The sequence below is a fragment of the Castanea sativa genome, chromosome 6 (genome assembly GCF_040712315.1).
Source record: "Castanea sativa cultivar Marrone di Chiusa Pesio chromosome 6, ASM4071231v1".
Classification (NCBI taxonomy): Eukaryota; Viridiplantae; Streptophyta; class Magnoliopsida; order Fagales; family Fagaceae; genus Castanea; species Castanea sativa.
Window position 1 is genome coordinate 54416356 of NC_134018.1, and position 10771 is coordinate 54427126.

At 41.3% G+C, this 10771-nt stretch overlaps 2 protein-coding genes across 2 annotated transcripts; one reads left to right on the forward strand and one right to left on the reverse strand.

Annotated features, from left to right (window-relative positions):
- Positions 1-1989: 1989 nt before the first annotated feature.
- LOC142640190 (uncharacterized) lies at positions 1990-2815 on the reverse strand. Its single transcript, XM_075814274.1, has 2 exons — positions 2661-2815; positions 1990-2365 (listed from the first exon to the last, which is right to left on the reverse strand). Exons 1-2 carry the CDS (start codon positions 2813-2815, stop codon positions 1990-1992), a joined length of 531 nt encoding a protein of 176 aa, XP_075670389.1.
- Positions 2816-9751: 6936 nt separating this feature from the next.
- Positions 9752-10159, forward strand: LOC142640191 (uncharacterized). The gene has a single exon (XM_075814275.1). The coding sequence runs from the start codon at positions 9752-9754 to the stop codon at positions 10157-10159; it is 408 nt and encodes a 135-aa protein (XP_075670390.1).
- The last annotated feature ends 612 nt before the right edge of the window (positions 10160-10771 follow it).

A 10771-nucleotide genomic window follows, 5' to 3' on the forward strand; every position in this document is an offset into this window, starting at 1 on the left:
AAGTATTCCTAGCCTTAAAACAGGATTTAGCTAAGGTACGTGACCACTTTCCTTAGTTTACAATATTAATTTTTAGAAGTTTAACCCAACACTTATGTTCTTTCTTTTTTTCTTTTTTGTAGTCTATCCAAGGTGCCTTCATGGCTTAAGAGTAGGTAGACCACTCTTTAGATTTGGCAAGAAAAGCCGACAATATATTAGAGGCTGCTAAGAAGGCCCACGCGGATGCGGACAAGAAGCTCAAGGAGACTCTTACCTAGTTAGCCAAGGCGGAGAAGGTTCACATGAATGCTAAGTCTGCCCTCAATGGCTATGAGAAACAGGTAGCTGATGCCTTTCAGAGAAAAGCTGAGAATAAAATGGCTATAACTGTGGCGGACCAAGAAGCAACTGGAAGCTAAGGAGGCAGAGATGTCTTAGGCCGAGCAGGCAGCCTATGGCACAGGCATGACTAAGGCATTTGAAAGCCTTACTGCCCAACTCAGAAATGTCGCTCGGGCCTTTTGCATAGAGGTGTAGGGCCAAGCCCTAAGTGCTATTGGGGTTAACATCGAATCAGAGCTTAGGGCTCCTGATAGGATATACTACCCCTTTGCCTTGCTTTTTTGCTCCCACTCCTCCACAGCACCTAGCAGATCCTAGCTTTACTCCCCTTTCCTCCTCAGACCAACCTAATTCTACTCCCTTTACTGCCCCTACCAAAGACAAAGAATAAGAGCAACCCCCTCCAGACAATCTGGTGGACGTAGAAGCGAAGGAGACAACAGAGATGGCCCAGCTGAAGAAGAAGGGAGGGAATGGAAAAAAGACCTTTGCCTAACTCCACCTAGGGCTCAAGAAGAAATAGCAATTTTTGTAACTAAGCCCAAGTGTACCTAATGCCCCTCATTTTGTAATTAATTTCTTACAAACCAATGAAAAGGACTTAGAATTTATTTACTGCTTCCTTAATCATTCAATTCGTACTTGTCATTTTATATATTGCATGTGTGCCTACTCATTACAATGGTATGTCCATACTAACTGAAAATTCATTCATGGAAGATTCTCTATCCCTTTGTCTAACCAAGAATAACTTGCATCACAACTAATAGACTGACTTATAAAAATTTTCTTACCTTAAATTAGAAATGAAATCCCAAAGCAAAGTCTTAGGCACTGACCTTGGAACCCTAGATAATAAACAAGGTACTTTATCTCACCATCCATGATCTGAGGAGTTGCATCAAGGCCAACCTCTATACAACACTAAATAGTCTTTCCTAGATTCATTACTTAGCCCCAGGCTTGTGACCTGAGGAGTCGAACAAGACCTAGGCTTAGTTTAACACTTAGAAAATTTCACAACAATGTTAATTTTTCCTAGGTTTATGACCCAAGGAGTCAAATAAGACCTAGGTTCTGTTTAACATTTAGAAGGTTTCACAACAATGTTAATTTACCCTAGGTTCGTGACCTGAGGAGTCGAACAAGTCCTAGGTTCTGTTTAACACTTAGAAGATTTCACAGCAATATTAATTTACCCTAAGCTTGTGACTCGAGGAGTCGAACAAGACCTAGGTTCTGTTTAATATTTAGGAGATTTCACAGCAAGGTTAATTTCCCTAGGCTTATGACTCGAGGAGTCGAACAAGACCTAGGTTCTGTTTAACACTTAGAAGATTTCACAGACTGATTATTTCATTAGATACATCAACAAAGAAACACAACTTAATTAAGATATGCATGGTAAAATAATTAATAACATTAATAATAATAATGCCATAGATTGTTTACATTCCAAGGATGAGGAATTACATTTTCATCCAAATCTTCTAAGTAATAACCCTCAATGCTAGAAATGGAAGTGATCCTGTATGGCCCTTCTCAGTTAGGGCCTAGTTTTCCCTAAGTAGGGTTTTTTGCTATACCCACCACTTTCCTCAACTCTTGGTCTCTTGGAGCTAATGGCCTCAACTTCACCCCCTTATCATACCTTTGCTTAAGTTTTCATTGGTAATATGTCATTTTCACTGTGGCCACCTCTCTTCTTTCCTCGGCAACATCCAGGCTATCTAAGAGTAAACAATTGTTCTCTTCAGTATTGAATTGATCAGTTCTCAAGGCAGAGAATCCTAACTCAAGGGAGATTACAGCCTCTGCCCTGTAAGTCATTGAAAAAGAGGTCTCCCTTGTTAACCTACGGGGTGTAGTACGATAGCTCCACAATACACGAGGTAATTCATCCACCCATTTTCCTTTAACATCATCCAACCTTTTCTTCAGTCCAGATACTATAACCTTGTTGGTGGCTTCAGCCTGTCCATTCCCTTGGGAATAAGCAGGCATAGAGTACCTATTCCTAATTCCCAACTTTCCACAGTATCTTCAGAAAGCTTTACTGTCAAACTGAAGACCATTATCTGACATTAGCATGTAAGGAACTTCAAACCTTGTGACAATATTCCTCTAGATGAACCTCTTGCCATCCACATCCCTAATATTAGCAAGTGGCTCAGCATTCAGTACTTAGTAAAGTAATTTGTGTCGACGAGGAGCCACCTTTGATTCCCTATGGCTTGGGGAAATGGTCCCACTATATCCAAACCCCATTGAGCGAACGGTCAAGGGCTAGACAATGGATTTAGGATTCCCCCTACTGATGGATATTAGGGGTATACCTCTGACATTGGTCACATTTCTTTGCATATTCTTGGGAGGTTCTTTGCATGCTAGGCCACCAGTATCCCTGGGCAAGGGCCTTATACGCCAAAGACCTACCCCCTGTGTGACTCCCACATATGCCCTCATATAGCTCTTGCAACAGGGGCTCCATTGCTTCTGGATGCACACATAGTAAATATGATCCTGAGTAAGAACGTTTGTATAACTTCTTCTTTTCAGATAGCTAGTAGCGAGGAGCACTTCTACGCACCTTCTCTGCCTCACACTTATCCTCGAGCAACAATCCCTGCTTCAAAAAGGTTACTATAGGATTCATCCAGCTCGTCCCCACATGGAGGCTGTACACCTCGATCAAGGATACCCTTGTGAGACTAAAGCCATCCATATCCTCAATAATAACAACCTGAGGAAGACTTGACCCTAGAGAAGTGGCTAGCATTGCCAAAGAATCTGCATGAGAGTTTTGTTCCCTAGGGATTTGCTTCAAAACAAAACCCTTAAACTGAGCTCGGGCACTTTGCACCTTAGCAAGATATCCCTACATCCTTTCATCCAGAGCTTCAAAATCTCCATTGACTTGGCCCACGACCAATTTAGAATCAGAGTACAACTCCACCACCTCTCCTCCCAACTGTTTGACCATAGCTACTCCTGCTAACAGGGCCTCGCACTCGGCCTCATTATTGGTGGGTAGGAAACCCAATCGTAACAATTTCTCCACTATCAGCTTCTCAGGAGTGATCAACACAATCCCTATTCTTGCTCCTCTTCGGTTAGATGCTCCATCTGTATAAACCTCTCAAGGGGGAACAACGATGGCCGACATGACCATTACCCCCATAACTTCTTCCTCCTTATTGATGGTACCCTTGGCGAACTTTGCCACAAAGTCTGCTAGGATCTGACCCTTTATGGCAATCTGAGGCATGTACTTGAAATCATAGGCTCCTAGCCTAGTTCCCCATTTAGCAATCTTGCCGGTATAATCTAATTTCCTTAAAAGAGCATGCAAAGGGAGTTGGGTGAGCACTACAACAATGTGGGCTTGAAAGTAATAAGGAAGCTTCCTAGTGGCGTGCACTATTGCCAACACGGCCTTCTCCAATGGTAGATAGCGTGTCTTAGCCTTCTGTAAAGATTTACAGACATAGTAGACAGGCCTCTAAATTCCATCCTCGTTTTCGACCAAGACGAGACTAACAGCATAGTCTGTGATTGCTAAGTACACATACAACACTTCCTCCTTCTCGAGCTTGGAAAGTATGGGAGGATTGGACAAATACTGTTTAAGATCCTCGAAAGCTGTTACACACTCCTCGGTCCACTAAAAATCCTTCCATTTGTGGAGGAGCTGAAAGAAGGGACGACACCTATCCGCAGACCAAGAGATGAACCTATTCAAAGTTACGGCCATTCTAGTCAATTTCTGTACCTCTTTGGGGTTTCGAGGAGGATGCAAGCTATTAATAACCTTAATTTGCTCGGGGCTGACCTCAATCCCACGGTGAGTGATTATGTAACCCAAAAAGTTGCTCGAGATGAACCCAAAAGAACACTTAGAAGACTTCAGGCGTAAATTATGCTTTCTCAAGACCGAAAATGTCTCCCCTAAGTTGGCCAAATGCTCTTCTACCTGCCTACTCTTTATTACCATGTCATCAATGTAGGCTTTCATATTCCTCCCAATCTGTGACTCGAACATTCACATTACCATTCTCTGATATATGGATCCTGCGATAATGGTAGTTCCTATTAGGGGCACGAAAGGCTGTCTTCTCCTGATCAAGTAATGACAGGGGTATCTGATGGTAGCCTTGGAAGACGTCCAAGAAACTCATCCGAGGGTGCCCTACCGTGATGTCTACCAACTGGTCAATTCTAGGAATGGGGAAGGGATCCTTTAGGCAAGCTTTATTTAAATCTGTGAAGTCCACACAGACTCGCCACTTCCCATTCTTCTTCTTAACCACCACAGTGTTGGCCAACCACTCGGGATAGAAGATCTCCTTAATGGCTCCAGCTTGCTTTAACTTATTTACCTCCGTCCTTACTGCCTCGGCGTGACCTTTGGATGATTGTCGAGGAGGCTGCTTACGTGGCGTAGCCTCGGGATTAATGTTTAATTGATGACATATAAACCCAGGGTTAGTTCCTAGAACGTCATAGGTGCTCCATGCAAAAACATCAATGTTGGTCTCTAGAAACTTCACCAACTTTACCTTCTCAAAAGGGGCAACTGAGATCCCACAAAGGAGTATTGCTCTTGATCTTGCCCTATCACCAATTTCTCCAGTTCCTTGGACAACTCTTCAAATGCCTTAGTCTGCTTCCACCCTGCAGGGCTCTTTAGTTGCTATAGGATTGGATCTCTAGTCTCAACAACAGGATTTGTAGGCTACTGCGTGATTGCTGACACCAAGCACTACCTAGCAGTGGCTTGGTTACCTACCAATTATCCCACTCTCTCCTGAGTAGGAAACTTAACCTTCAGATGCAGGGTTGAGGATACAGCACCCATATCGTGAAGCCAGGGCCTGGCCAAGATAGCCATGTAAGGGGAAAAAGCCTGCGATGAAGTTAACCTGCACCTCCTTATCCCCAGCTTGCGCGGGCAACCTTATCATTCCTCAAGGGACCACCATCTTACCATCAAACCCCACCAACGGCGAATCATACTTTGCAAGGTCCTCAGGAGTTTAGCTTCCTATACAAATCAAGATACATGATTTTTACTCCATTTCCCTGATCAACTAGCACCCTCTTAACATCATGGCCCCCAATCCTTATGGCGACCACCAAAGCGTCATCGTATGGATGGAGGTTCCCCTCCTTATCCTCCTCTGTGATATCCAGGGTAAGGGTGACCATTGCCCTAGCTCTTTTAGGAGTCTGATCACCTACCTCCAAGTCATAACTTCCACCCATAGACATAATCCTAGTCCCCAAGCCCCCAATATCCCCTAACCTGGCAAAAATCACGTTGATAGTACCCAATTCTGCCTGAGAAGCACCATTCCTGTGAAACTCAGTTCCTGAGTGCCCAAACTACCCCATAGGTTAATGTAAAAATCGATTAAGCTTCCCTGCCTACACCAACTGGCTCAAGTGATCTCGTAGGGTCCTACAATCCTCCGTAGTGTGTCCCCTATCGTGATGGTAATGACAATAAAGACTCTGGTTTCTCCTGGATGAGTCCCTGCCCATTTTATTAGGTCACTGGAAGTAAGACTCATTCTTAATCTTCTCTAGTAGCTGATACACTGGCTCTTTAAACAATGAGTTGACCACCTGAGCTCCTGTGGACAACGCTTGATTAGTAAACTCCTTTCGAGGGCGATTACCCTAGTATCCTCCTCTTCGTGTATCCCCCTTTTTCGGGAACATTTTCGCCTTGCCCTTTCCTTGAATCTGGTCTTCCTCCACCCACTTATATTATCTATGCGATCCATTAGTTGGCGCCTGTTCAATGCGGACTTCATTGTCAATGACTTCCTCAACTTGTGCTCGGGGGGAAGCCCCACCTTAAAGGTCCTCATAGCCACATCTTTAAAGTATCCATCAATCTCATTATAAGTTTCCCAATACCTATCCGAGTATGTTTTGAGAGTCTCTCCTTCCCTTATTGCCATAGACAACAAAGAATCTCGGGCTTAGGGACCTTACTACATGTGATGAATCTAGCCCCGAACACCCTTGTCAGCTCCTCGAAAGACCCCACCAATCCTTCCCCCAAAGCCTCAAACCAATGCATAGCTATGGGCCCAAGACTAGCAGGGAACACCTTGCACATAAGAGCCTCGTTATTAGCATGGGCCGCCATCTTCTGATTAAAGTGGCTAACATGCTCCACGGGATCAGTCCTCCCATTGTAAATGGTAAAAGTCGGCTGAGAAAACCAATAAGGAAGTTTTGCCTTGTTAATCCTCCTAACAAAGGGTGACTTAAAAATTTGCTGTAAAGCCTTACTCATTGCATCGTTCCCCATGCCATGGTGGGAAGGCCCTCTCTCTCGCTTACTACTATTCTTCTCCAACTTGTCCTGGAGCGAAGAAGCGGAATAGGACTTACTAGACGGAGTTCTAGACCTACAATGATATGAACGGTCCCTGCTTCCCCTAGAATCATCACTTGGTGGGAAGGATGGACTCATTCTTTCACGTTCCCTACACTTTAACCTTCTACACAGGCGATCTATTTCCTACTGCAACTTCCTTGTCTCTTGATCATGTGAAATATGACTCCTAAGCCTTGATTGTCTCCGCTCAGTACACTCAATATGGTAAGATTTTACCATAACACTTGGAGTACACTGCCTATCTCTTTTTTGCTCCAAGTTAACAAATTAGTTCTCCCTTTGCGAGCCCACCAATTCCTCCCTATCCTGGCCTATGTAAGCCATGAATCCTCAGGACAAATCCACCATGCTTTGTTGTCCTCACAGACAGTGCCAATTGTAAGGACTAGAAAATCTAGCGATCGAGACCCACTTAGAATAGTGGCTAGATTAGTTCGACCGTGACCTAAAACAAAGAATTTGTAAGAGAGTGAACTAGACAACCAGAGGGGGGCTTTGCACGAGGGTAAAAACAAGGAAGAAAAGGCAAATAGTATTAAGTAGGTGAACCAATTTCCCCTCACAAGCTTGCCCGAGGAGGCCACAATTACATAAGAAATGTTACTGCTCACTCTATTTTCTTTCAGTGTTCTTCTTGTTTCTTCACTGTGTCTTGATACTTGTGTCCAGATGATCTTCTTGCAATCCTTCTTTGTCACATATATACTCCCCCCTTCCTTACATCTCAACCATTCATTTTCACCTAACCAATCTCCCCTAATGACACCTGTCCCTTTCTACATCTAAAGAAAGTGATGGAAGGAGTCTGCTTAGCTGTGACTTATACTGTTCAAGTCACTTCCTCATCAATGTAGTTGACAAAGTTGTTGCCCATCATTTAATACAGAGGTAACATGCTACTCTAAACTAGCAACTTCCCCTATGATTGCCAACTATCTCTCCCTAAATCCTTGCTCCAACTTGGAATGCTTTAAAGCACTTTGACTCGTCTCTTCCTCTCCTTGGGTGGCTCTCCTCCTTGGGTCCGTGGATCTCCGCATCCCCATAATCATTAATGGAAATTAAACATGTTTGTATCACATACAAAACATACGCAGCGGAAAAAAATAAAAAATAAAAAATAAAAAAAATAAAAAAAGATCTTCTTCATTCATAAATGTTAACATGCACTACATAAGTTCCAGAATTTAAGAACAAGAGAGTGTACCTTGGAGCGGTGAATTTCAAAACCGAAAATCAGAAGCACTTGGGAGCACTTTCAATCTTCACCCTAATTCCACTAACACCCAACATATGTGGTCTCTCAATCAGTTTTCAAAAGGGAGAATGTTAAATTGCCTAACACTTATTACACCATTTCGCAATAGTGTTCTTATAATTCTCTACAAAAAAATATGTATGTTTCTCCCTTTATATCTAATTGATTATCTAATTGGGGTGGCCTTTTGGGTCTTTCCAATTGGGCTTAAGTGTGTGGCTTGGAATGGAACCAAAAGAGACCAATAAGACACTAGCTTCAATGGGCCTTGGGTTTTTCTGTCAACTCTTGACAAGTCCAAAATTATCATTAACTATATTTAATACCACTATATAAATATAGTTGCACTCTAGGCCTTATCTATAAATTATATCCCAAAATTTTATTATACATACAACCCCTTCGTAAAATATTCGTAGTAACACAAAGTCATGAATGTAGACTGCCACTTTGTAAATTACTACATCTTATCCTTGAGTACCCGGTTTAATCCTTTAAATTATTCATCATATATTTATGAAATCCAATTTCATAAATATATACTATAGCAACAATTTACTAAAATAGTTAGGCCTAACATTTTGAATAACAAACCCATTAAACTTATCTCAATGGAATATTTTGTATCTCCGTTAAGAGACTATGAACTCTATCTTGAGAATATATGTTCCATCAACATTAAATATGGTTGCCCAACATACTAAAGTTTTGACCGTAACTCTAGATGATATATCAAAGCAACCTACATCTCATGATCAAGTCCATTATTCCCTCAGGATTAAGAGTTCATGCAAATACAAGTCGTGAGTTTATTATTCATTTGACAGTCGTTAGGAGAATAATAAATCTCACACCGGTCCAGTTTAATATATTTTAACTCTTAAAACATATCAACTAGAAATCTACATTTCCATAATCAAGACAAATTATCTTAGTTGATATGTTATAGTCTTTGCAGATGAAATGGCCAATTTCATCACCGACTACGAACTACAATTCTAAGTTTAAAAAGAACTTGTGATTTATATCTTCTGTGACTTTTCACATAAATCACATACTATGCATCTCAAAAACTTTGAGCAGAGGAAGCAAGACTCCACGGATGTGATTGAAATTCAAGAAGCTATATCTGATGCACTTGTAGTTAGTAGTTCTATATATATTGTTTCATATACGACTTGTAGTTTATAGTTTTTTGTTTTAAGCTTTTGTAATTGCACGTGAGCTGTTAGTTAGTTACACGTGAGAATGCAATTAGTTAGTTTTTAGTTAGTTTAGTTTGCTCTAGTTAGTCCAGTTTTTATTCAATACACTTTTTATTCAATAATGATTCCCGAGACTGTATATAAGTAACAAGATCATTTTTTTTCAATATACTTTTAGATTTTCCCAATTCTATTTTTCTCATATGGTATCAGAGCTCTCTAGAAACTTCTTTTTCTAGGGTTTGTCAAATTTGGGAATTTCTTCTTCTTGTCTGCCATTGTTGCTCTCGTTCAAGCTTTCTTAATTCTTCACTGTGTTTCTTCAAGCCTTTCGTTTTCTTTTAATGGCTAATACAACAACTTCTGCTAACACTTCCACCACTGAATCTTCATCTTCTTTGCAAGAATTATACAATCCCAATGACCCTCTGTTTTTACATCCTGGTGAAAATCCAGAAGTTGTTCTTACTTCTCAACCATTAATTGGGGGGGAAAACTATTCTGCTTGGGCAAGGTCAGTGAGAAAGTCCTTGATTGCGAAGAATAAACATGGATTCATTGAATTCACCAACAGCTGTTCAATCTTGGATCCGTGCTGATAATATGATTGGTACTTGGATCATCAATTCAGTTTCACCAAGGCTTCAAGAAAGTATTATTTACAGAGATACTGCACTTGAAATCTGGATTGATCTTCGAGATACATTCAGTCAAGGAAATGGCACTAAGGTCTTCAATCTCCAAAAACAGATTGCTGAGATTCATCAGGGAGAGCAATCACTCACTGATTATTTCACTCAGCTCAAAGTTTTGTGGGATCAACTTCAAAATCTTAGTCCATTTCCTCAATGCACTTGTGGGAAGTGTGTGTGCAACATCAATCAGAGATTGAAGGGTCTTCAAGAAAAAGAATCTACAATGAAATTCCTCATGGGAGTCAATGATGTGTTCTCCTAAATCAAAACACAAATCTTACTCATGGATCCATTGCCTTCTGTTAATAAGGCACATTCTTTGTTCATTCAAGAGGAGATGCAAAGGTCAGTCACTAATTCTGTGAGGGTTGAATCTACTGTTTTGGCCACCAAGAGTTCAGGTAACAATCCTAAAGGCAAAGAACGACCCATGTTCACTCACTGTGGAAAATTGGGTCACACTGTGGATAAATGTTACAAACTCTATGGTTTCCCACCAAGTTACAAATTCAAGAACAACAATGTCATGGCTCATCAAGTCTCCACTGTTACAAATCAATCCCAAGGCAATTGTTTTGTTCCAAACACAGATCATACTTCTTTTGTTGCTCAAGCACTTGCTTTTACTCCTGATCAGTACCAGTAGCTTTTCTCTTTGATTGGTTCTTCTTCAATTGGTGCACACCAGGCCTCAATAGCTCAAGAACCTCATATGGCCAATGCTGTGTCTTTGCCTTCTAATTCAATTGCAGGTACTGTTTCTTGCTCTTCAGATTCAGTCTTTTCTACCAAGGTTGTATATAGAAAAGCCTTTGGTGTTGAAACTTGGGTTGTAGACACTGGTGCTACAAATCATATAGTGTGTTCTTTACAT